Raw genomic sequence first — 27,475 nt, forward strand, 5'->3', positions numbered from 1 at the left:
AAATGTTAAACACTTGAACACTTTCAGTAAAGAACATAATTTATTGTTTTTTTAAGTATGGTCCTCAGATCACATGTATCAGAACCATATGGACACTATAAAAATGCAGGAGTCTGGGCCCATTTCTGTATCTACTGAATCAAAATGGTTGAGGATGAGTTCCCAGAAATCTACATTTTTAATTTGCACTGGAAAGGATTTTTATGTGCACCAAAGTTTGGAATACAGAAATACCTGCATGCTCCTCAGAGTCAATTTTCTAGCAAACAATGAGACTTCTGGTAATTGAGAACAGAAACATCATGTGCCTTACACAGCTGCTTAACTGTTATTGAACTTTCAGTGCATGTAAAACTTTAGTGCAAACTGAAATCTCCAGCTAATCACATGAGAAACCTAATGGGCACAAGTTTTACAAAAAGTATTATGTAAATTATCTAACAAGTACACACTGTGATGTCCTCTAGATTTAGATTTGCTAATATAAAAATGTGATTTTGAGACGTTTTTCTTTTATCGTTTCTACCAGGAACTCCTGCTGAGTGGCTCATAAATTCCATCTGCAATGTTGAAGTCTATTATTTCTTTCTAGGCATAGGTAGTCTTAAGGCATATTACTTACAAATGAATATATAATATCCAGTCAGTCTACTCTGGGGCAAATTATAGGCAAACATGAAGGACCTAGAACTTGAGAGGAAGTTAAGGCAAGCCTTCAAAGATCAAGAAGGTTGTTAGCACTGAAAATGAGTCCAAATTATTAGGAAAGTTTTAAAAACCAAGCAGTTACTATAGGTCTCAATGGGGCTGAGAATTAGAAACAGGTAAGGGTACATATAGAAAGAATCAGAGCCAGCAGTGGGTCAGAGGCCTGGCATTCACTTAGTAGGAGGAACACTCATCTTCAGTGTACAGTAAAATAAGAAATTTAACCAAAAAATATAAAAAATTAAATTTTTAAAAAATTTAATCTCCTACTGTGTGCAGGATACCATGGTCGTGAATGTCCCTTACTCTTGCAGGGCTCTGTAGCTAGCAGGGCACTCAAACTGATTGTCTTAGAAAGTTTGGGTTGCTGCAATGGAATACCATAGACAGTGTGGCTCAAATAATAAACACTTATTTTTCACAGTTCTAGAGGTTGGGAAGTCCAAGTTCAATGAACCAGCAGATCCAGTGTCTGGTGAGGATCTGCTTCCTGGTTTTCAGATAGCCATCTTCTCATTATATCCTCATTTAGCAGAGCAGAGAACTAAGGCAAGCTCTCATGTCTAGTTTTGAAAAGGCACTAATCCCATTAAGGAAAACTTTATCCTTATGAATTAATTACCCCGAATACCCCAACTCCTAACACCATCACATTAGGGGTTAGGATTGCAACACAAACATTCAGTCCACAGCATGGAGGGACCACAGAGCACGTGGTTTCTCTGATAGGCCTGTTCTCCATTCATTCGCTATTAATCTTAAGATGAAACATGTCCCAGCCATGAATAAGAGATAGAAACTGCTCCTGAATGGCTGCAGTTTCTATGATGCTGCTGCATTATCATCATAGGTGAGTTCCCTGTTCTACATTTGTTCTAGGTAAAATTGCTGCTAAGTAAATCTAATTGAGTCTTATGAACTTGATTGAAAATCCATATCCTGAGACCTATTTTGGTGGCCTCTCAGACTGAAGAAAATACAATTATATATATATATATATATGAGAGAGAGAGAGAGAGAGAGAGAGAGAAAAGAAATGAAAAGAAAAGAAAAAGAGAGAGAAATAAATAGTAAGACAGACAGACAGACTAGTAAAGTATTGCCTCTATCTTCAAGGAATTTGTGACCTAATAGTAGGGTGGAGGTTGAGAATAGCACTACTATCCTAAGAAGCAATACTGTAAGAGAAAAATATAGCACGCTAGAGTTTCAAAGAGAACAAGATTGTTTGCAAATGGGAAAGCCTTTGTGGAAAGAGGTGCATCTGAGTCTAAGATAGGTGGGTTTGGACATACACAGTTGGACAGAGAAGCTCCTGGCAAAATGTATCCCTGAAATGAAGCAGGGGCAGGGCAGAAACAAAGTTGAGAAAACACTAAACAGAAGCTTCAGGCAAGAGAATAGGCACTAGAAAAAGAGAGGAAAACTAGGACTGAAAAGCTGTCTACTTAGGACTGTAATGTAGGCAGCTTTACAGGCTAAACTGAGGGAATGGGCTTTAATAGAGCCGTGCCCAAGGAGGCATTAGAGATTACTGAGGAGAGTGGTAATGTGACCAGGGCAGCTATTCAGGAAGACTAATGTGATGGTATTCAGGATGAACTGGACCTTAAATGGGGAGCAGACAGACTGCTAGGCAGGCTGTGTTCATAGTCAGGTAATCCTATGGGACTGAACTAGTATAGCAAGATAGCAGAAAACAGAGAAATCTTACAGAGACAATGAAACCTTCATATTTCTTTCCTTACCTGGAACAGGAAGTGTAAGAAGAAAGTAGGTTTGAGGTTTGGGTTAGACACATGATTGTAGCAGAAATTGAAGAAACATCAAAAACAACCAGGAGAAATAGTTAAAGAGGAAAAAGCAACAAAAATATTTTGTACTAAAGTTCAAGGACTTTATAGCTGTCTATAGATGTAAGAGCCAATCTTCAAGTGCAGTGGGACTTGCACATAAAGTCACAGTATAATGAAAGATAACACTGACCATGCATCACAGGTGATGAAGGAGCCAAAGAGGCTGCACAGAGGAGAAGTTTAGAGTAGACTATGGAGTCAAAATACTCAGCTTCAACTCCTGTGACCTTCCTTGTGTAAGTTGTTTCACCTTTCTGTGTCTTAGTTTCCTCACCTGTAAAATAAGGATAATAACAGTATCTATTTCATAGAACTGTTAAAAAGTGTTACAGTTATCAATGTGTTGATTCTGAAGCTCCATATTCACCCTTTGTTGCCTGCTCTGCACAAATAGAGTGAGGCCTTTTAAATATTTCTCCTTTGCCAGCTGGTGTGAACTAAGCACCATCATAAAAGGGCACCAAAAATTTTCAGGGTTTCCTACCCAGTTCCAACACATTGCACTTAACAGGCTCCTGCAGCATTTGGTCTTTCCAGGACCCAGCCCTTACCATGGATGGGTTCTCCAGTACCACCTTGTGCATCATATACTGGCCAGCCACACCTAGCATCCAGCAGCTTCCCCAGCACTTATCAAACAGTATTGCTGCACATTCTGAGGCACAGCCAATCTCTGTGAACAGCTTCCCCAGCACTTCAGAAGATGGGCTTGCAGCACCTTCTACCAGTGATGTACCTTGGCGATTCCTCTAACATCTAGTGAGCCATGATTACGCACTTCCTAATAAGTTCTGGATCTTAATCCTGGGTACAGGAGACCCATTTATTCCTTGAAAGCTCTATCTCAGCCTGGGGGTTGTGAGTGCTCCTATACTTGCTACTCCTCTATTTTTTCAGAGTTCTCTTTACTTCTTACTAGCCAATCCCTCATTACTTTAATCCCTTGTCACACCTATTAATGCTTTATATTGTATTTACCCTACTCAAATTACTGTGTGGTTTCTATCTTCTGGTTGGACTCTGACTGATGTAAGAGGATTAATAAAATCCCATTTGTTACATGCAAGACAGCACCTTGTACATAATAACCACTTTTATAAATGTTTGTTAAATTAAGTTTTAACATAAGGGTCAGGAAAAAAAGGAATAAATATAGTTTATCAAAATGTTCCTAATCAAAATGTTCTTTATCACCTGGGAAAAGAAAAACTAATATTTGCTTTCCTTTTAGATTTTTCCATTAAATACATCTTAGTATAACAAAATCTAAAATTTCTATACATTTAAAAAAATTATACTCACAACAATTCTAAAAAATACTTAGTAAAGATATTATCACTGTAATTTCTGAGATAGGGAAAATGAAGCTAGAAGAGGTTAAGTGACTTACATAGAGTTCCACAGGGCCAATTAGTGATAGACATGAGGAAATACCTTAGAACTTCCAGCTCTCAGCCAAATGCTTTTTTCCTCCACTCTATCAAATCCCCATTAACAAGGAACAAGATCACTCCAGACTCAAATGACATCTCAGATTAATTATTTTCTCTAATTGTATAATATTCAGGACAACTTTAGAACATCTGTGTAGGCCACTGGATGGGTATATAAGCCCTAGGTCTTATCCTCTAATTTCCATCTTCATTGATATACCTACAACTCTTGGGTAAGACTGTAAGTCCATTCCTGCTATAGCTCTCATGGCTGCAATGGGGAGCCATGACAGCTATATCTTCACTTGCTGTACTGGTTTTCAGTTTCTTCATTCATAAAGTGTCAATAACATATCAGGTAATTGGTGTGCTTTCTCCTTGTTCTAAACCTCTATGACCCTACAATGGCTATATCATTCCCAGTCTTAATTTATTCATCTGTGAAATGGTAGAATGTAAATTCCTACCATCGTTCAAGTGCTTTAATGCTAATATTTGAAATGAGACTCTAAAGTTTTGAAATTATTTTAATGTCATCATTTGGGAAAGTGGTTCATTAGAATCACTATGGAATTTTTTACATAATTCTTTTCACAAGATGTATGGATTCTAATGTCTTGAATGGACCGAGGAATCTGCATTTGTAAAGGTCCTACCCAGGATACGTGGCTGGGTGTGAAAATCACTGTGTCCAGGCACTCAGACTGAGATTTGTAGTCATATCTTGCATGATACAACACCTTAAACCTTCCAGAAACTGATTATTTGCCATTTCATTACTCAATAACAAATTGCAGTTTCTCATGTTTGCACTGTGCACATGAAAAGCCTAATTTCAATTCATTGGTAAGAACTGATAGCCACGTTTCATTATGAAATTTAGAAAAGGCAGAGATCCCTAGTGCTCAAAGAGCCAGATGACAGAAATCATATCTATGATAGCTGACAGATTTTTCAAAGTTCTAAAAGCAAAAAACCAAAACCATGCTGAAGATCCCAACTCATAAACAAGTGTCATTAAAGGGTAAGACACCTTCCGCAATTGCAGACCAGATCTTCCAAGATTTGAGTTACAGAGACTTCTTCCATGCTATTTACCTTTGAACATTATGATTTACTGGACACTTCTTAGAGCTAAGTGTCTAAAGACATATATATTCAAATTCTGGCAGCAACCACAAGCTTAGGGACCCCTACCTCATTATTTAACCTTTGATCATATGTCTGAAAAATGGGAGGGCCAACTGGAGAAGGTCTGCATTAAAATCACATGACACTGTGAAAAATGAGGTTAAGAAAGTAAGAGATGTTGAATCCGTATTTTGCTATTAGGATTATGGATCATGCATCAGCTGGTTCTAGTGGTTACAGTGTTATTACCTTGAAGCTAGTTAAGAAACAAGCTCCTTTCAAACATTCTGTATCATAGCAGCAGGCAAACCGTGAGCAGTCTAGATAATATTGTGCCCTTCACAGGAGAGGCTTGTGTTTGGAAATAATAACAGCAAACACATGTCAGGCACTGTTATGAATGTTCAAAACACAGCAACTCGTTTAATGCTCACAACAGCCAAATAAGGCAGATGCCATTTCTGAATCACAGAGAGGCTGGCAACCGGCCCAAGGTTACACAGCTAGAAAATGCCATGCTCAAATTCAGACTCAAGCAGCCTGACCCTAAAGTCTGTGCGCTTAATCTTCATGATATCCTGCCTTTTCTCAGATAACCAAACTTTAGAAATTCCCTAAAACTCCAAACACAGAGAAATGCAATTATCTGACCCAATACTGTTACCTGAGGGACTACTAGACAAAAGGTAATTGATGCTGCTGAAGTAAGACTCAGATTTAGAATCTAAAAGTGACTCCTAATTAAGTCCATGCCAGACACTGACAAAGCCTTGCCTTGTTTTGCCCTCTTTGGGTTCCAGGGTCTTGACCTGATGGCCAGGAAACTTCTGCCAGTGCAGATTTTTGCCTGATGCACTATTTTAACTCACAAATGTATGAAAAAGACAAAAAGATTTGTTTGAAATGTTGCGATCCACATTCTATTGTAAAAATGTTACCTACTTTATAGTTCACAGAATCCATAAAAAACAAAACATAAAGGATATGAAGAGATTTTTCTGTCTGTATGTGCTTTTTCCTCATGAGGGAAGTGACGACCACCTTTAACTCCTAATGTGGCCACACATAATGCTGGCCCAGTCTTTCCCTCTCTGTAATATCTGAGGTTCTATGGGAAGCTATGGCTCAGCCAGCTGCAGAGGCCAATGCTCAGAAAAGTGCAACTATGGCCTCCAAAATAGGGGGGAATAGACATCCGAGAGCTGCTTGGGGCCTTACCACTGGGAGCCTAGCTTTTCTCATTCTGACTTGATGAGTTTTCCACTGGGCATAGTATTGGTTACAGAACTTTGGAGCTTCTCTATATGGAACTTGAAACATCCTGGGAAGATGCTGCATATACTCACTTACTTGTACCCTTATTTTTGCACTGCTTGTTTTATAGCTCAGTAATTAACCAAACTACAAGTAGCTTAAGCCAAGTCCAAGTCTCCTTCTTGCTAATTTGCAAATCCAGACTGCCCTTTTTAGGCTGGTATAGCTCAGCTGGGATCTCCACTGTTTGTATCAGGGCCCTTATTATAGAGCTTTGGTCTTTGGCTGAGTATATGATGAAAGTAGTCTTGGAGCACTGGCTGTTTGCTAGGGACCCTGAGAGGGCTGTGTACAGCTGTCACAGCTGGCGGTCACCTGAGCATTGTGTCTGTGCTGTCTCAGCTAGAAGGAGCATATGCTCAAACAAACTGTTCTTTTTTGTAGTGGTGACAGAAGGGATTTTAAAGTTCTTTCCTTAAGAATTGTCTTTTCCTGCTTGATATAGAAACCAAAAAAAAATCCTCCACTGGCACAGCTCGAAGATACTTCCTGTCCAATGCCATTGATCATCACCCAGGCACCCGTAGTGCTTCGTATCATCTTATCTGATAGGAGGCTTACACTGTATAGAATCAGTTCACTTCATGCTAAATGTTCCCTCAAGTCCAAACTTCTGGAATGCCAAATACTAAACTTTATACTCAAATGTTACATAAAATATATGTCATCTATTTAATCAGAGTTAAATTCTCAAATTCTCAAAGAAGCCACCCACACTCACGCATTATCTACCCAACTGTAACCTAATTCTATTTGACTGACATCACATGTTTTCCTTTCCTAAGTCTAAATCTTATCCCTCTTACTAAGCTCTGAAAACAACTTGGAACAAGGACACGGTTAGATATTTCCCTTAGGATTTGGCTCATAATTGGTCCTGAAAATAGTGTGTTCGTTGACTGCTAGCACACTGAAGTTTGTAACACACAATTATCAGTATCTATAAACCCATCGTGCTATAATTTCCCAATAGAACTGAAAAAGAGATGTTCCCGTAAGAACAAGCAAAATGAGAAGCTATTTCAGTATGAAAAGGACTTTCCACAACTGAAAATTTCAAAAACAATCAATCTCATCCTTAAATTCCTTTTGGTTTGCAAATTTTATTAACTTCATCCAAGGCTGGGTCTATCGAACTAGCAGAAACCTTTTTGAAAGTAGGGGGAAAACATAGAGGAACTGATAAACCAGTAGTCATTAAGTTACTCTAAATATTCGGTTTCAGCCAAGACAAAATCTATCAACTCTACTTTTTCTCACTAAAATTAAAGCATTCATCCATGATTTGACCAATTTTCCCCTCTGATTTGGCTCTTCTGCCGGATACTTAATTGGTTAGTGGTGTAAAGTGGTTGACAGGTGTGATAATGAAAGTTAAATGATCAGCAAACTCCAGGGATATCCTTTCAAAATGAAGCTGATGTCCATGTAAATAAGGTACTTGTAATAATAATAACTTGTGTGTACACAATGCTTCATGGCTTAGAAAGCATTTTCACAGATATTAGCTCGTTTGATTCAATATTTCCACAAAATAAGCAGAGCACTATGATTGTCTCATACAGAAAAGGAAACTTCAGTTTTAATAATGCTACTGAAAGGAAACAGGTTAAAATCTATTGTTATTTACTTATCTACCTCCTTTATATTTATTATGAGAAGCATGGGTCATTAAGTAGATATATCTGAGCACGAGAAGAGGAAAGTCCTTCTTTCTTATGAGACATTGTTCTAGAACAAGGATTCTCAAAGTAAAGCATGCATCACAGTCACCTGAAGGGCTTGCATTTGCTGAGCTCCCTCTCCCTGAGTTTCTGAGTCACTAATTCTGGGATGGAACCCAAGAAGCTGCATTTCTAGCATGTTCCCAGGTGATGCTGCTAGAGACTGTCTAGGGACCACACTTTGAAAACCATATTCAAGTACTCATGGCACAATTCCCTTTTGCCTCTTACTGGCTCCAAATAAAGACTTGGGCATGTCTCAAGCCTCTTCTGCCCACTCTCGGATTATATTAAATTGCAATTACTATTACTGTAAATTATGAACACAATCTCAATTCAGAAATTAGAATGCCAAAATTATAACATTCATCAAAACTCTGAATTTGATTTAATGTTAAAAATTTCTGCCTTCTTTCTCATCCAGCTTCCTCTGGCTGGAAATCTCTGAGGAAGGAAAGAGGGGCATGATTGGCTTCTGGATTTTTCTGCCTTGTACTCCCCACTTCACACACCAGCTCCTCTGAGGTTAGTGGAGGGGTCTTGTGTGCTTGAAGCGAAGGGAGGTGAGGGGTGAAGAAAGTCCCAACGTGAAATGGTACTACTGTAACAATCTTTGCACACTATAGGTCTGGCAGTGTGCTATTTGGAGAATCTCAATACTGCAACTCATTTAAAATAACTTCTCTCAAACTAGCTACCACCTAGTCCCTCTACAGACCCTAGAAACCCAGCGCTCATACTAAGTTCTTTCCACAAGAACCCTCTGTCCTTCAGGAGGCCCTGTTGGAAAGGCCCAGGACAAGCCCACAATAGCTCTCTCTCCTGTGATTCACCAGAAACACAACTATACACTTTTCACCACTAAATTCCAAGAATGCAAACCAATACCATGGCAGCCACGTTTATCCTCCTGCCATAGCCCCATTAGCCACTCACATCCCTGTGTAAGCTCCAGTCCTCTAGGTCTTCTCCCAAATGCAAGGAACATATTTCAGATTCTCTTGAGTGGTCCTGTGGAAATCTCACTCACAAAGCCTGAGGCAGAGGAGGTAACACCCATCCCACTTCTTTGGGGAAAGGTCTTCCTCTGCATATCCACAAAATAGTATGCCTCTCTTCAGTTACATCTCTTCCTTCTCCATAGACCCTCTTAACAAAAATTTTTAGAATATGAAAAAAAGCTAGAAAAGTATGGAATTGGCTTTAGGTTATTGCCTCTGTGAAATCAATCTACAGAAAACCACCTTTAAAATTTCTCATCCATTGCATCATGGTGTGTGATGGTAAACTTTATGTGTCAACCTAGCTAACATGGTGTTCAGTTATTTGGTCAAACACCAGCCTCAATGTGACTGTGAAAATATTTTTTAGATGTGGTTAATCTTAAAATCAGTAGACTTAGATTAAGGCAGATTACTCTCTATAATGTGGGTAAGTCTCATCCAATCAGTTGAAGGCCTTAAGAGCAAAGTATGAGGTTTCCTGAGGAGAAACAATTCTACCTCCAGACTATGTTCAGATTCAAGACTGCAATACCAATCCTAGGATAGATAGTAACCTACTGACTCACCCTACAAACTCCAGACTTGCCAGTCCCCACAATCACATAAGCCAGTTTCTAAAATAAATCTTTACCTATCTATCTACTTATCTAACTACTATCTATTGATTCCATTACTCTGGAGAAGCCTAATCCATGATATTTTGCTGAAATTTCCATTTTAAGATCTTTTCAAACCTCACAAAAATCTGTATTCCTATTTTACAGATGAGGAAATAAAAATATGAACTTAACCAAGAGACAGCATTTAGTGGAAGTACAATAAGGATGTATCTCTGGGATGAGAATCCAGGTCCCTCTGACTCCTAGAATCATGCTCTCGGCACCACAGACTATTACTCTGTGCCCATCAAAGCTAGACCACTAAACCAGGTACATTCATGAAATTATGTGTACCTGGAATAAGAACAATTAATGCAGTGACTTAAGTTCAGGATAATTCTGTCAACTCCATGCAACCAATTAGTTGTATTTCACGAAGATACAGCATTCAGATGATTTACTCCATTTATCAGCATTGCCATGGTATTTGGAGGTAGGGAGACATATAATAGTAATAATGAAAATTTTAAAAAGCAACAATTTTCTGAAATTGTTACAGTGTGATTGTGACCTTCACTCTATACACATCGTTAAATATATATGAAGAAGGCATGATGAGCCTCAGTTCACAAAGAAGAAACTGAGGCTTACCAATGTCAAATATGGTTGCAGAAAAAATAAATTAACCCCTAATTCCCACAGTAGTAAATAATAATAATAATAATACCTGCCTCACAGGTGGGTACAAAGAGATAAAAATTGAAAAATACATGTAAAGTGCTCATCACAGGGTTTATCATATCCTCTATAGTCAATGAAAATTAGTTCCTTTTCCTCTGCAGAAATAAAAATTTACATACAGAAATTATGCCTATCTGCCAAAAAAATTATTCTTTTATGAAAAACCAGAAAGAAGTTAGAAAACAGAGTGTGACAAGAAGTACCTCCTTGTGAGCCTGCTGACAGCTTGATTCTCAATAAAGGCTTTCAATATTCTGAGACAGTAAAAACTCTAGGGTATTATACATAAGAAGGAACTTTTCTAACTTAAAAAATGATTTTGAAAGTTAACTTCTTCTTAAGCTTACCCTCTTTTATTTTTGGATCCTTTTTCTTATTTGGGTGAACAAAAACATGATAAAATATCCCATCCTATGGATCTTATCGAGTAGTACCATGTTTTTCCTGGCACTTGAAACTTACAGAAAATGAGACAGAGAGACAAGGAGGTCACTTTTCTTGTACTCATGAGTATCGCATCTGACTAGAAGTGGTTTCTTCCAGACTTTTGTACTTAAGACAAAAAGTGACCATGACGCCACAGGAACATTTTCTTGACAATACACTCTTTCTGAGCTCAGATATATGAACATTTTATTATGTCACTGACTTCAGTGAGCTGAAAATAGGCAATTAATTTTCTTCTAATCCCATAAGTGGACACTTACTCCAGGTCAAGGAGAGATAATATATTGTAGTCATATAACAGTGAAGTTTAATACTGCTCTCCAGGTTTCTGCTCAAGGTAAATTAGCCTGAGCTGTTCGTTCTTTCTATCAGGATAAAATGTTCTTTCTTCACACAGTCCAAATATTCCAGAAGAGTATGAGATTCCGGGCACAGCAGTAAGCAAAGTCAAAGCATAAGGCAGTCTGATACACCAGTTACTGACCTGCTGCCATTTTCTATGCCAGCAAACTACTGAGTTTGAACACTGCCTTTTCTCCAGCCGTGCTGAAATAGCCAGAGCTATAGGGTTAAAATTGCAAGTAATTTAAATCACACTTCCTTCCATGGCTGGTGCAGAGACTCAGAAGAAGACATTCCTTCAGGTGAGCTAAGCATCATCCTCACATTATTTGTGGGGCAGAAAATCCCATAAGATAACCCTGGCGATGGCAAATACATTTTAGGTCAAAGGGTCACAATCCCTTAAATCACAAATTTACCGGGCCTCACAAAGAAAGTCAAGAGGAGAGTGGATTATTCATCGCATACTGCCCCAAGATAAGATCCCGAGGGAACGTGGATGAATCAGGAAGGCTTGTTCTTTGAAAATGAACTTCCTGTGCTCATTGACTCTGTTAGATTACATTTTCAGAGAGTAAAAAGAAAACGTTTTTCCTTCTTTTTCTTTCTGTCTCTTTTACTTAGAACACTCCAGCGACAAGGGAAATAATCAATAAATAGAGTTTCCAGCCAAACTTAAACGGGGATAAACTAGTAAATGCTAAGCTTGGAGCATTAAGAAGGCTCATTGTGCAGTTTCAGAACAATTTCCATGTCATTGGCTCTAAGTGCTCCCTCCACCAATGGGACCCACTCTCAGGAACAGCATCAGCGTTGTTGTGCTTTCCACTCTCAGGCATGACAACAAGCACAATGTATAACAGTAGTGATGATGCGGTGCTGCCTTGCGTATGTATAACATATTCAAGCATGTGGAGTTTATTTCAATACCAGCTGATTGGGGAAGTTCCATGAAGACAGGAATCATGCCTGTTTTATTCACCGTTGTATCCCCCAAAACCTGTCAAAAGGCCTAGTTGATAAACATTTGTTGAATAAGTAAATATCTTATTTACTCTTCAGAAAACTATCTCCTGAAATGGATTATTGTTTCTATTTTAGAGAGTTTAAAACTGAGACTCAGGGATGTAAGCAGTGTACCTACACTCACACAGCTCTTACGTGGCTAAATCAAAAGCTAAACTCAGATCTTCTGACTTCAGATTTAGTATTCATCACTTTCTAGTGCCGCCAAACTTAATAACAGTGACATCATGGATAAGGAAAGTAACAAGATTAGCACTCAAAACGTAGGAATAACTACACTTCTGGAAAGAATGACAAAAGGAAAAAATCTACAATTCAAATGTCAGATCACAATAAAAGAGCGGTAAGGAGTCAAGTTCAAAAGATTGGTCATTATTAATCAAATTATAGATCAGCTCCAATAGCCACATATTTCCTTGTGCTTGCACTCAAGAGACCCTTTTGTAAAACATTCACAGAAAAAGATCGATACCTCTCTGGAGGTAAGTGGCATAAATTATGTCTCAACATACACACCACAGGAGTTTTACTGTGTGTTGTATACAGTAATTGCATTTTATAGATGGCTGTGGAAAGCTTCAGTCCTCATTGATTTTGATCATAAACTAAAAGGTGACAAAAAGAAAAGAACAGCACTTTAGATGAAGAAGTCAGTCAGCTGAAGCTGCAAAAGAAAATGAAAATTTGGCATGCTGAATGTGATCAATTCATGTTTCTTGGAAATGAATGTAGATATTTCAGTGCTTCCATTATGAGCTGGTAGCAAGACTTGAAAAGTACTGTGAGAATCCCTGCTCTTCTAATAGTCCATGGTGGTACCTATCAGCAGGATTTAAGATGATGGGAAGCCAGCCTAAACTACAGCCCTTTCTAACTTTCCACATTATGCATACCATCAGAATGGCTTACGAGCCACACTAACTGAATGTTTGTGTTTTCACTAGTGTATTTAATGTGTCTTTGAGATTTATAATCAAAATCAAACGGAGATTGTGATGTAATTTTAGATCATCAATATATCACTAACATTTTTAACTTCCAGAAGCATATTTTTCAAACATTACTGTCTTGATTTCCTTCATTTCTTCATGCCCTTCACAGCAAGCAATTCTGAAGGGATGTTAATGCAGCATAACAACTCTTTACCCTTTTTCAAGGCCAATTTTGCAATATGGGCAAAATGATTGGAAATGGAGTCCTGAAAACGCTGAAACCATCTGTCAGGGACTCAGTTAAGAAGATCCACACTGTTTCACAGCCAAGGATAGGGATAAATTAGGTCTGGCTGGAAATGTCCAAAGCAAGTAGATTCCCATTCAAGCTTATCAGTATAAATTACAAAAAAAAAAATTTATTATTCATTGCCCTGGTAAAATTACACTTTCAGAGGATAATAACCTGTAAGCTACACTGATGAGGAAGAAGGCAAATGGTGAACATTTGGCAAAAAAAAAAAAAAAAAAAATGTTTTTCTAATAGTAAATAGTAACCAAAGCAGGTGTCACTAAAAGAAATCATAAGCATCTGTCAAAATGTCTGTCAACCTATTTACATTCTGAGACATAGTTCTGTGAAATGTTCCTATGCATTTTGTAAAAATAACTCTGTTAATATTTAATCACAAACACCAGGAGTGCTTGGCTAATATTTATTCATAAAATGTATTTGGTAAAATATTAAAGACCTGGAGGGTGGGGCTGATGTGATTAAATTATATGGCTTGGGATATCAAGCTTTAGAATCACTTAAGTAATTTGTCTTCTCCCTGCCTTAAGTATTTATTGCCATTGTAAAACTATTGACATCTTACATAGAAAACAGTGATTCTCACATTTTATAACACAGACTTTTATACTAGTAAACAGTGGTAGTCAAAATATACCCACAAACATTGGAACCAATCTGCTTCACAGGAGGCAAAGAGCTCCCCAGTTATAAGTATAGTACCACACAAAATGAATCATCGCTTCCACATTCCATCACTCAGAGAAGGTTAACTGAGAATGAAAACTGTGCTCCTTTCTATGAAGTACCAAGTAAATAATTTGGTTACAAAGTTGTAATCAACTAATTAAACCTGTTAGAAAAACAGCCTGTGTGTGTGTAACTACAAGCAGCTATTTCTCCACAACTCCCCAGACCTCCTACTGTAACACTGGAATACATGAATTTAAGTTAGTCTAGCAATTCCTGTACTCATTAGTTTACCAATCATGCATTCTTTTAATCTCTCCTGTGTTTTTAAAATTAATCTGAAGTACTGCCAGAATGATTTGGTTAATTTCCCACTAAGTAGCTTTCGTGAAATTCTTTTTTATTAACAGAAAAGTATTTAAATATCTGGTTTGGAAAATTGTGGACTTTGAATGCACAAATCAGTCAGTTACATGCCTTGAGAGAGATGTTTCAAAGAGCCAAACTAAGTCAGTAGGATACTGAGGGATACTCCTTTCAAGGCTAGGGCTCAGGAATACAGTAGTCTCTGGCTTTCCCACTGAAGATGCCACAGAACCCTGAGTATTGGAGGGACCAAGACATAGGCTCAAGAGAGTAATATTTGTTTGGCTTAATTAACTCAAGAACCACATTACCTTGAACCAGGGCATCAGACCAAAACATGACCCAGCAAAGCTGTTGAGACGCAGAGAAATTATCCAGATCCATTCATTAAATTGGTGTCTTAACCGAGAGCAGGCTTGAATTTATAGGTGGAGGTTAAATGTCCAGCTAAGGGAATTGAGGATATGTTGAGGCAGGTCCTTTCAACAAGTCACTCATAATACTAAATAAGCCATGAGTCTAAGTAGTTTTGTCAAATGGAATAACAATGCAGAAATCTTGAGCTTGTCTTTCTAAACCACAGTCTCCTAATATTTGACAATTATTTTCAGAGGGGTCAATGTTAGCTAAGAAAATGTTCAGTCTGCACAGCCCAGGGTCTCACAAATGAATCAACCATTTCACAGTAACAGCACCACCAACCCAACCATTAGCCCAGTCAGACTCCAGTGGAGTTGGTGACACTAAATGTGAGAATAGCTCTAAACTATCCAAGTAAAGTACCTGGCACATCAAACACACTCAACAAATTTCAGTTCCTTTCTCTGTTCATTGTGGTGGTTAGTAGCTTCACGCCCTGTATTATGCCAACAGAATTTTCTGGAACTGGAACAGATAACTCAGTGATGTTAGGAAAATTCAAACACCCTAGAATGAACAAGGGTCCTTTTCCATATGAGAAGGCCAACCCCTTTCCAGAGAGTTCTATACAGAACATTGAAGGAGGAAGAGGATACCCCTAGATAGGCCAAATCTTCCCTGGCATGTGGGGACAGGCATTGCTATTATTTACTTCTCAGCCCTGACAGTGAAACAGCCAATCATGTGAAATCCTCTTAGACAGAAATCTTGTAATTACATCCCATCTTTCAGAGCTCCATACGTGATGATTTGCAAAAGCAAGCAAGCAAATTATCTGCCTCTGAAAGGTTTGAGTCCAAAGACTCTTCAAGCACAACTAGTATTAAGACATTAGAACTTACTGCAGAATTCAAAACAGAGTTGTTGAAGTTCGGTAGGCAGCTAAAAGATAAAGTTGACGGTTACAAAACCTATCATCTTAACAGAACCAATCACATTAGCTGTTTTTATTAAGCTCTTTCTATCTTTCAGAAACTGCACATAGAATAATACAGAGATTATCTCATTTAACCCTCAGAAGCTTTGAGATGAATCCTACCATTGTGCCCATTTTACAGATGTAGAAACTTAATCTAGATTTATCCCAGGTCCCACAGCTGGTAAGTGATTGATCTAGGTCAGAAATTCCTATATGAAGGGAAACATGCAAGAGGTAAGTCCTCAATTAGCCCACAGAAGTCCAAAAATATATAAATTAGAATAAAAGGCACAAAATAAAATTCTCTTTATATGGCCACAGTTGGAGAAGGAATTACAAAACCAAGAGAAACAAGGCCTGGGCTTCAGTCATTTTGATTTCTATAAGATTATCTTTATGCTCTTGAGAAAATCACTTATTCAATTTAATCTCTAGAGTTATTAAATGGTCAAATGTTATAAACATTTAAGAGAGAAGTCATTACTTTTTTTGGAGCCTGATATCACAACTAACATATGTATGTTTTACAAACTGATAGATCACATTGTGTTCATGTATTCTATGTAAGATGTAGTATGTATTCCATGGTATGGGATAGTGATAAAAGAAGAAAAAGGGTAGAATTACCTACTGTAGGATAATGCTTTCCATAAAATATGTTCATGAGTTCTGTAAATTAGATATTATTGTCACCATTAAACAAATGAAGAGCAGGAACTATGGAAGATAAAATAATGAGTAAAAACTTTGCCATAAACTGCTTTATAATCTGGTGGCAGAGCCTGATAAGTACCTAATCCTGCCAAGTTACAGCTCATGACCTTTGTATGTCTTGTAATAGTCCTTTATAATTTAACTTTTTAACGTATGTCATTCCATGTGACCCTTAAAATTCTCAGATAAGGAAATTAAGTTTGGGAAGTTTAACTTACTTAATAAGGCAATCAGGTGTTGAAAGAGAAACTCTAAACACATCCTCTAATATTAAACTCTGAGCCCTTCCCACAGTCCCAAGCTGTCTCATGTCCCACAGTCTCACTCCAAATGAGGAAACTTTCCTTGTTAAATGAATTCCAAAATTTTATAGACTTTCTATTTTTAGTAAAGTCGCTTGTTTCAGAGCAAGCTAGTGAATAAAGCAAAAAGATTTATACTTCAAGACACTTAAAAGTCTTACACAGTGATGAGAGATACAGTACCAATTCTTAAGTGGTATGGAAGCAGAGTGATAAAATAGGAGGACAAGAGAGAAGCTAGATTAATTTACTGTATTAGTCTGTTCTCACTGCTGTAATAAAGACAAACCCACAAATGGGTAATTTACAAAAGAAAGAGGTTTAATTGACTCACAGTTCCACATCACTGCGGAGGCCTCACAATCATGAAATAAGGCAAATGAGAAGCAAAGTCACATATTACATGGCAGCAGATGAGCGAGAGTGTGCAGGGGAACTCCCCTTTATAAAACCATCAGATTTCATGAGACTTATTACTGTCACAAGAACAGCATGGGAAAATCCACCCCTATGATTCAGTTACCTCTCGCCAGGTCCCTCCCATGACAAGTAGGGATTGTGGGAGCTACAATTCAAGATGAGACTTGAGTAGAGGCACAGCCAAACCATATCACTAATGATGGATCTACCATCACACAAACCAGTGAACTGATAACATATTTAGAAGAAAGAAAAGGAAAATAATATCTATAGAATACATTATATACTAAGCAGGTTACATATTCATTCCAAAAAATATTTACTAAGAAACTATTGTGTCAGGTACTCTGAAAGGCTCTCAATGTGCAATGATAAATGAGAAAAACATAGGTTCCTGTTCTTATATGCATAACATCTTGTCATGGAAAATAGACATGAAACTAATAATCAAAGAAGGATAAATTATTAATCATAAGGGCTATAAGCAAGAAATAATAAAGGGCCTGTAATTTAAATAAATGAGGGAGATTAGAAAGGCTTCACTGAGGGAGTTATATTTAATCTGAGAACTGAATAAAAGGTAGGAATTAACCAGATGAAAAATAAGAAGAAGACCTATCCAGATAGAGAGAACTGCATACCAAAATTCTGAGGTCAGAAGGAATATTATTCCAGGAATGAAAAGAATGGGAAAGCCAGAACATTAGAAATAAAGGTGGACTAGCACAGGATGAGTTCAGAGAGGCAGGCAGGGCTGGGTCTAACGTGGCATTTACTATTTCACTTAATCAATCTACTAAGCAGGTCTTTATGATCTCTGTCCTACAGAAGAGGAAACAACGATTCAGACAAGTTAAATGACTTGTCTGAGTTCACACAGCTGGTCTATGGCAGAAGGCAGTCTTATTAAAAGAAGAATGTAACCTTTGAGGAAATACTCCTTCCTTTCCAAATGATTCTTACAAGTGAAGGAGTCTACTAAAACAATAGGTCAACCTTTCTCTGCTGCAGAGGAGGAAATTAATCAGAGTGAGTTTGGAAGGTGAAACCGACAGTTGGAACCAAGACCCTGCTTCCTATTTTCTTCCTTAAAGAATATTCCTTGTTCTTCTCCTTTAGGTCTTCTTACATTAGAAGAGGCACAATGCCATTTTGCTCCCTGTGACTGATGGGAATGCTGTCTAGTTCTTCCTTCAGAAGGAGGGAAACTACTTACAAGCAGAAAAAAAATACAATCTCCAAAATCAACTTTATCAGAAATAAAATACCTTTGACTCATTCAGATGGAGAAAGAAATGGTATTTATAGAGTACCCCAAATCTCATCACATATTTCTATCTTAAAACCTCAAGAGTAACTCTTTCTTGGCATTGTATTTTCATAAGTCAGGCTGGAAAGGGAACACGAGATTCAGTTGAAACTGATCTTTACAACCAAAGTTAATGCCAGATGAACATCAATGAAGTTTAATCCACAAATGCTTCTGGCAGCTGCTGTTCTAATTTTTAAGACATTGACGTGAGCTTATCCATCCTGGTTTTCTATTCCTTTTCACAGAGGATAATCAATACCTGAATCCAAAATGTTCTCTTTAGGAAATAATTTATAATTATTGCCCCTGATGTGTCCCTTGAAATTTATTAGCCTAAGGTCGAAAAATAGTTGTTTTTTAATATAATATTTAAACTTCAAAGAAGTTTGGAAAAATGAGAAGTTTTTTTGAGCCCCCTCTATCACTTAACCAAAATACTACACCTCTAGTCTATCCCACCTCCCCCCCTACCTATCTCCTAGAAGACAATGGTAGCTAATGGAGCCTGGAGAAGAACAGAGTCATTCTTTGTGCCATCCTTCTGTGGAGTGAGGATAGATAATGAGAAATTAGAAGTTTCTCTAAGGAACTTCTGAGAGCTCCATAAGCAAGACACTCTGGAAGATGAGTTGACACGTATTTATTTAGTTTGGCTTCAGTTTGGGGTTTGGTGTCTGTATTAGTCTGTTCTCATGCTGCCAATAAAGACACACCCAAGACTCAGAAATTTATAAAGAAAAGAGGTTTAATGGACTTGCAGTTTCACGTGTCTGGGGAGGCCTCACAATCGTGGCAGATGGTGAATGAGGAGCAAAGTCACATCTTACGTGATGGCAGGCAAGAGAGCATGTGCAGGGGAATTCCCTTTTATAAAATCATCGAATCTCGTGAGACTCGTTCACAATCACAAGAACAGTACAGGAGAAGTCTGCCCTCATGATTCAATTGCCTCACACAGGATCCCTCCCATTACACGTTGGGATTATTATAATTCAAGGTGAGATTTGGGTGGGGACACAGAGCCAAACCATATCAGTGCCCTAACAAATGTACTTCAGGCTCACAATTACCTCACCTGTATATTTTTTTCCTATGGTCAAAAGCTTTCATATTTTGCAAATTGCTTAAGTGATGCCCTCTATATCTAAACAGCATATAGAATAACAGAGGTAAAATGTCATTGCTGGAATTTGATACATTACTGCATAATGCAATATTTTTCCCTGATGAAAGAAAGGATACCACTATTTTTACAGAAAGAAAGGAGGAAATTAAATACACCCACATATGTCCATTTTTCTGTTGCTACTTCTAAAAAGTGATACCTTGAGATTTTTTTCATCATTTTTTAAAAAGCTCAATTTTATGATATTTACTCAAATAAGCTAAGTAAATAAATTACCCTAAAGAAACTTATGTTATATACAGTTTAAAACTTAGAGGGCTAATTTCATTTCATTCACTGATGTGAATTCTAGGATTTTGAAAAACGTGTTCTTGAAATATCTAACTTGTCTTATTTTCGTTGAAAGTCCAAGTGCTTTGTCAAAATCACAAATCCCTTGACAGCTGCCATCACTGAGCCCTCAGTCACAGGTGTTGCTATCAACCTGCTTGACTCTGTAGACCTAAACAAGGTACAGTAAATAAGGCAGACAAAATATTTCAAGCACAAAAGGCAAGCTATTTTAAAAATCTAACAAAATCGTGATATGTAAGGCCCAAAATATGAAGTTTCTGTTGTGATTTGCTGAGCACAATTTGAAAACAACTGTGACTGTGTGAGATTCTTGAGGTAGGGCAGTGTCTTAGTGACCCTTCATGTTTATTTTCCCCAGTATGAACATTGTGGTTGACACATGGAAGACACTAAACATACTTCTGCAGAAATTTGTTTGCAGGTTTATTGCAGGCAAAGCATGTGAAGCTTCAAGGCTTACTAAAGCAAACGGCTTCTCAGACAAGACTGTAAGAAACATTTCTGACATCCTCTACAGTCTACTTCTTTTAAAAAAAGGTGTTACTTATTCTAGTTGCTAGCTATGTTTGCATAGGGATGGCCATAAATTTCCTGTTGTTTCCACCATATAATAAGAAAGTTAATAAAGGCACTGAAAATTTAGTAGTCTTCCCTATACATTTAGAATTGTAGAATGTTAAAACTTGAATGCTTTCAACAACATCTAGTCTAGTGGTTATCAAATTTTCAGGGGACCCCAAAATGCTATGGGGATACTTACGGGACACTTTCAGAAGAGGTCAAACAGGCAGGCCTCTACTCCCTGCCCTCCCACTCTGACATGATTTAGAACAGCTCTTTTATATGTCTCATATCAGGGTTTTAAATAAGATTTCACAAGAATTATGGTTTTGCACCAGGTGTGGTGGCACATACCTGTAATCCCAGCACTTTGGGAGGCTGAAGTGGATGCCTCGTTTGAGCCCAGGAGTTTGAGACCAGCCTGGGCAACATAGTGAAACCTGGTCTCTACAGAAAATACAAAAAAAAAAAAATTAGCCAGGCATGGTAGCACACATCTGTAGTCCAGACTACTCTGGAGGCTGAGACAGGTGGGTTGCTTAAGCCCAGGAGATCAAAGCTGCAGTGACCCAAGATCACACCACTGTACTTCAGCCAGTGTGGCAGAACAATACACTGTCTTTTTTTAAAAAAAGAAAATATAGTTATAAGTGCTAAGAAACAATTCGACCTCATAAATTTCATATATGGATGTAGAGCCCAGAAAACCAACATGTTGTAAGCAATTAGTTGTAGCACAGAAACAAAAATCTAGACATGCTGATACCCAATCTAATGTACATCCCACAGCACTATTAATAGGGAATATTTGGCTCTTAAAGCACCTAGCACATAATTGTTAGTGTATGTCTAGAAAATAGGAATAAACAGGGATTTGCAATGTAGTAATATTACATTGCTAACAGCTGGGCTGCTGGCAAAGGAATCCACACCCATTTGTTTATTTTCACATATTGACAACAAATGATAATGTATTTAGAGAAAATATTTTATTTATTTGGATGACAAAAACTAAGCTTCAAGAAATAAAATGTAGCTGTAGTTAACTGGCAAATGGTAGAGCTAGAGTGAGAACACAATTCTTCTAACCATTCTATCCAAGATGCCATCCATCACAATGCTGGGGTAAAGCCTGCTTATCAGTCACTTGGGCCACTATACACTGTATAGTATAACAGTAACACTGTTACTCCTAAAAAATAGCAAATAGGATTCAACACATGGGCTGATTGACTGATCATATTATTAAGTATTCTGAGGTTGAATATTGGTTTAGCAGAAAGGATCAATGACCATGAACAATGTTTGGTACAGGAGAGAGAAATGGAGACATACCTATCAAGTCTTCACCATTCCTGATTTAAAAGGCCAAAATAGAGAACAGTCTAGAGTAGAGAAAAAGGGTGAAATACCGAAAAGTAGCTAGGGAAGGCTAGTTTTCACTTTGAGTCACGTATCTAGCAGTTTAGGCTTGGGAAGCCCAAGAGGGAACTAAAGACTCCCAGTGTCATATAACAAAAGTGCTTCCAGATTTCCCTGGCCTCAAGAGCTCGCTGCTAAAAACAGAAGTGGGCCTGGCTACAGGAGACCTGACTGTGTGGGAAATGGACGTTAGAAAGGGAAAGGAAACCACCCTCATTCCATTCACTGAGGCACAATCAGATGGCTGTGTTTGGGCCCTGCTGACAGGGGCCAGATTCCACAAACTCATTTGGGAAAGCCAGCGAAGCTCTCCCCTGCAATTTAGCCCCAGCTTTCAAGCTGAGGCTGCTCTTTAAAGTGAAGCAAACTGGTTAAAAAAAAAAAAAAAAGCTGAAGTTCAGCAGTTTCACTCTGCTGGGCCAAAGCTTCCGTGTAATCCCAGCCTACAGATTCGGCTACATTGGCCAGATGCTCCAGGCTTCCCAAGCCAGTCTTACAGGGAGCTCCATAAAAAGGTAACAGATCTGCATGTGCATCAAGTCCAAGTTGAAGTGAAGCAGTCCAGAGGGGGTATCTGGTGCTAGCCAGCCTGTTCTGCCAGCATTGAGTGTGGTCTGTGCAAAAACTCCAGCGGGCTCAGAAGTCATTTGGATGGCAACAACAGACACTGAGGACTACTAGAGGGAAGAAGGAGGGAGTGGGGCAAGAAATGAATAACTGATGATTGGGTACTATGCTCAGTACCTGGGAAATGGGATCATTCATACCCCAAACCTCAGCATTATGCAATATACCCAGGTAACAAACCTGCATATATACCTACTGAATCTAAAATAAAAATGAAAAAAATAAATGAAATGAAATAAAAAACAGTTATTAAAGCAAGATAAAGCATTTTTATTGATGCAAATATTTGGGGTTTTTTTCCAGTTTTATAAATTATATCACTTACTTGGAATGCTAACTTCAATCTGGTGGATGTCTAAATTATAAACAAATCTAAGATCACTGAAAACACACTATTTCACTTCTGACCTCTGTGTTTCATTTCATAGCATTTATTTTCTTCCCCAGTAACCTCAAACCCTCAAAAGTCAAAAGGTCTTTCACAACCACTAACAAGTATTTTCATGGAGGTGTTTTTCTTTCCCAAGATGTTTCTATACCCATCTTATTACCACTGCAACTGGATAAATGGCATCCCTGTGAAGGTCTCTCTGAAATATGTGCTACAGCCTCATGAGAATAATTTGCCTTCTGCCCTCCAAGTCACTCCAGCATTATTCATGATGCAGCTAATTCTACGTGAGTTCTGCAAAGGAGAAAAAGGAGTTGACCAGTCTAATCATCGCTAGGTATCTCCTCTATATTTTCAGATATTGACGGAAAAGGGAGACCTTTAATTGAGCTTCAGAAATCCCAATCAACATCCATGAAAGAGGCTGCTATCACTCATCAGACACTGAACACAACACAGTACATGTGTGAACCTCATCCTGAGCACTGACGTACAAATGAAACCTCACTATTTGAGCCTCCCACATCTAGTTTCTGTCAGTAATTGAAGTGTCTGGAAGATAAAAAGAGTCTCACCATGAAATGAAAAAATAATACCTTTAGAAATATCCATCTTGACAACGACTAAATGTGTGGACCACGATTGTAAACACTTCGTGAATCACTAAGGAATAAAAGATTTAATTTCCAGGATTGCCTGGTGGGGAGGGGGAGTTTGCCCTCCACAATGTACAAATCTTAGTGACTCATTTTTCTTCTTACAATTCACGGGTGGCAAAGTTCACACAATAGATGGATAAATTAAATAAAGATCAACTCTAGGTGCTGGAGCACCTAGCTTTGGCAGTCATTGTTAGAGGCTATTCAGGAAGTGTGAAGGCATGAGTAAGCCACTTAGGGTCGTGGTTTAGTCCACTGAGATTTATTGCCCCATTTCCTGACACCAAGTGTTAGAAATTCTCACTGGTGACAACAAGTCTATGTCACCTTGTTTTCCCTGGAGGCAAATAAAGTGCAGAATAATTCTGGATTCCAAGAGGAAATTGTCCATCTTGAATCATGTCTAATCTCTAGAGCACTGGGGATACGCAGGTAAAGAGACATTGGCCTTTTATTTCAAGAGCCTTTGAACTGCAGGCATTAATAAGATCTCAGGCCACACATATGAGTAGAAGAAGAGTCACAGAATTCATCCAAGAGAGAAAATAAAAATTCTATCCAACTTCTTTTCTCCTCCTTTGTTTTCAACTTTTTATTTGTAAATAAAACAAATACAGAAAACCATGGAAAATATATGTACAGTTTAATGACTTATTATAAGGCAAACATTCTGAAGCCACAGCCTATATCAAAATATAGACCTATGTCAGGTACCTAAGAAATCTCATCAGTGTACCCCATCCAAATCGCAAACATCTCCCTCCTCCCAAAAGTAACCACTATTCCAACTTTTATAGCAGTCACTTTTTTATCACTTATGCATATTTCTAGATATCTCTGATTTAGTCCTACTCATTTTATTAAATCTGATACATTTGTTAAGTCTCTTTTAATCCACAGTTTTCTCAGCTATCTCTTTGCCTTACAATTTATTTGTTCAGGGACCTGGCGCATTTGACCTGCAGTTTCCCACAGTCCAGATGTTACTGACTGACATGGTACAGTTAGACATGTTCCTCTGCCCTCTGTATGTCCTACAGATCAGCAGCTGGATCGAGAGGCTTGATAGGTTCAGGTCCTTTCCTTTGCAAAGACTCTACTTTGTGTGGTCTTTCATCAAAACTAAATAACATCTGGATATATCACTTTCTATGCTGGTATTTGTTGATGACTAATGCCTAGAGTTATTCATTTAGAGTTTGTAAAATGATCATAATTTAATTTTATCCATTCCTTTTCATTTATTAATTAAAACATTTTTGTCTTATTGAAAATTCAGGACTGATGTTTAATTCTTTCCTTCTATTTACCCATTTTCAAGACCATGAACTAGTTCTCTTGAATCTTCTGAAGGTAACTAAGGTTTTAAAACATAGTTATATTCTCACACATTTAACTTATTTTATAGGTTTATTCCATTGCTACAATTATCTCTTTAGAAGCTTAAATTGCCCTAAGAGGAGGTTCTTAAAATTGATTCCTGAGTTTCTTTTGACATAACTACAGGAGTTTTTGTTAGCTTCCTAGCTATATAGTTTAACAAAATATTCCAGATTCATCTCATACATTTCCTGCGTCAGACCTGGAATTAGTCATTTCTCTAAGTCCTGGTTTCTTGTAATGAGAAATATTATTTCAAAGCCACCACAATCTAAATTATACATATATAAATATGTATATATGAAAGACTCCATGAGTTCATACTTTTATTTCCAATTTAAATTCAAGAATACAGCCCATTCAGTATTACATCTGTATCTCCTTTCTTCCACAACAAAAATTCTAATGCTCAAAGATACACAGAATGACAAAATTAGAAAAGCACACAATTACTCTTTTCCCATATTCATTACATAACTGTCTAAGAATAACAATACAATACAGTAAGCATACAATACTATCACCATCAGTGAAATTAATGAGAATAGCTTTTAAACATTTAACTTAATATGCTTACCCCATTTATTAAATTATATTATTTTAATAAATTATTCCTTAGATATATTTTATTAAATTCTGCTGTTTTATAGATCCTTGATCTTTCTTAACCCTCATGTAATCTTAGTTCTACAAGCAACTATATGTTTAACACTCATCACCAGTTCTTATGACAATGTCTCTATAGTTATTTCTTACTGTCTGAAGTTCACTCTTTAGTAGATCTCTCAGAAAGTTCTCAAAGGAACAATATTATTTGGGTCATTGTATGCCAATAATAGTCTGTGCCCTTTAAACTTGAAAGGCAGTTTTTCTAAATATAAAAATCTTTGGCTCATATTTTCTTTCTTTGAATTTCTTAAATATGTTATTCCATTTTGTTCTGGTATAAAAAAACTGTTATTAAAGTCTGATAGTAATCCAACTTTCTTTCACTGACAAATCATTTTCTGTTTGATCAATATGTTCAAATGACCTCTGTTTCCTTTTGTATCAAATTTTGCCAGAACATGTCATGGCATTTGTCATTCTGGATGGATTTTCTCAGCTACATCTTTCAATATGTAATTTCAAATCAGTTTTTTTATTTCAGAAACTTCTTTTTGAATTATGCTTTTAGAATTTGTTCTGTTCTCTTGGTTTACTTCTTCAGAAATTTCCATTATACTTATGTTGGATCTTTCTTTAAAAAAACTTTTTACTTCTTTCTTTTTTATCTTAAAATTTTTCCATTTTACTTTGTATTTCTTTGAAAGAATTATCCATTTTGTTTATTCATTTTTATATTTATTCTTTCTTCACTGATTTTCTTTAAATTACTGATTCTTTCCTGAGTTATACCCCCTCATTGCTGAGTATTTTTGTTTTTATTAATCTATGTATTGAGTCATTTTCTTAAAGTTGTAGCTTATTTTTATATAACATATTACAGTTTTTTTTCCAAACATATTTTTCTGGTGGTTTTTGGAGGAAAGGAGACAGTTATACATTTTTGCAAGTTCTCATGCAAGATAATTTCCAACTATACAATCCAACTTCAATCTCAGAGAAATCTCCAACTGCAATGTCTCCTTGTCATCAAGCATTCATCTTTTTATTCATTCAGCAAATGTCCAGTGAGCACCTACTACATGTGTAGCAAATGTGAATCAAATTATTAACAAGATTATTAATGATTAGCAAGAAGAATGATTAATGAGACAGACATTTCAGGCCTTTACAGATTTAAAACCTGATAAGAGAGTAAAAAAATCAAACACATAATTGTAATAAAGTCCTTGAGACAATCAGCTTATGTGTTCCTCAATCTGTCTCTACAATAATACACATGAGAAATAGAATAGCAATAGTGGCTAACTCAGCAGTGATGATTTTTCAGCTCAGAAAACATGTTTCCTTAAGACAGCACATCAAACACTCACCTATGTCATCCTGATGCAGCCTTCCTCCTCACCACCTTCCCTGCAGCAGGAGGTAATTCCTATTAAGAATCATTGGTCTGACCCAAGCACTAATATGCCAGTAAATCTAGATTTACATTAAGAGGCCCATTAAGACTTGTGAGAAAATTAGGCACATTTGCATGTTTCTTTTTTAATTACATGGCTCTCTCTATCCTACTATACATTTGTATGTACTGCTAAGCAAAAGGCTAGGAAAGGCCACTTTCCCAGTCATCCTCAAATGTCGGTGTATTAGCTGGATC

At 37.3% G+C, this 27,475-nt stretch overlaps 1 protein-coding gene across 3 annotated transcripts in view; it reads right to left on the bottom strand.

The window, feature by feature from the left end:
• NXPH1 (neurexophilin 1) overlaps positions 1-27,475 on the bottom strand; it is a 323,685-nt gene that overhangs the window by 253,522 nt on the left and 42,688 nt on the right. The window contains exon 2 of one of the 3 annotated variants that reach the window (XM_078342082.1): positions 2,695-2,838. The exons of the other annotated variants lie outside the window; for them this stretch is intronic. Within the exon in view, the coding sequence (XP_078198208.1) occupies positions 2,695-2,697 (3 nt within the window). The 5' untranslated portion in view covers positions 2,698-2,838. The remainder of the gene's footprint in view (positions 1-2,694; positions 2,839-27,475) is intronic. 3 annotated transcript variants of the gene reach the window in all.

This window comes from Callithrix jacchus, chromosome 11, assembly GCF_049354715.1.
Source record: "Callithrix jacchus isolate 240 chromosome 11, calJac240_pri, whole genome shotgun sequence".
Lineage (NCBI taxonomy): Eukaryota > Metazoa > Chordata > Mammalia > Primates > Cebidae > Callithrix > Callithrix jacchus.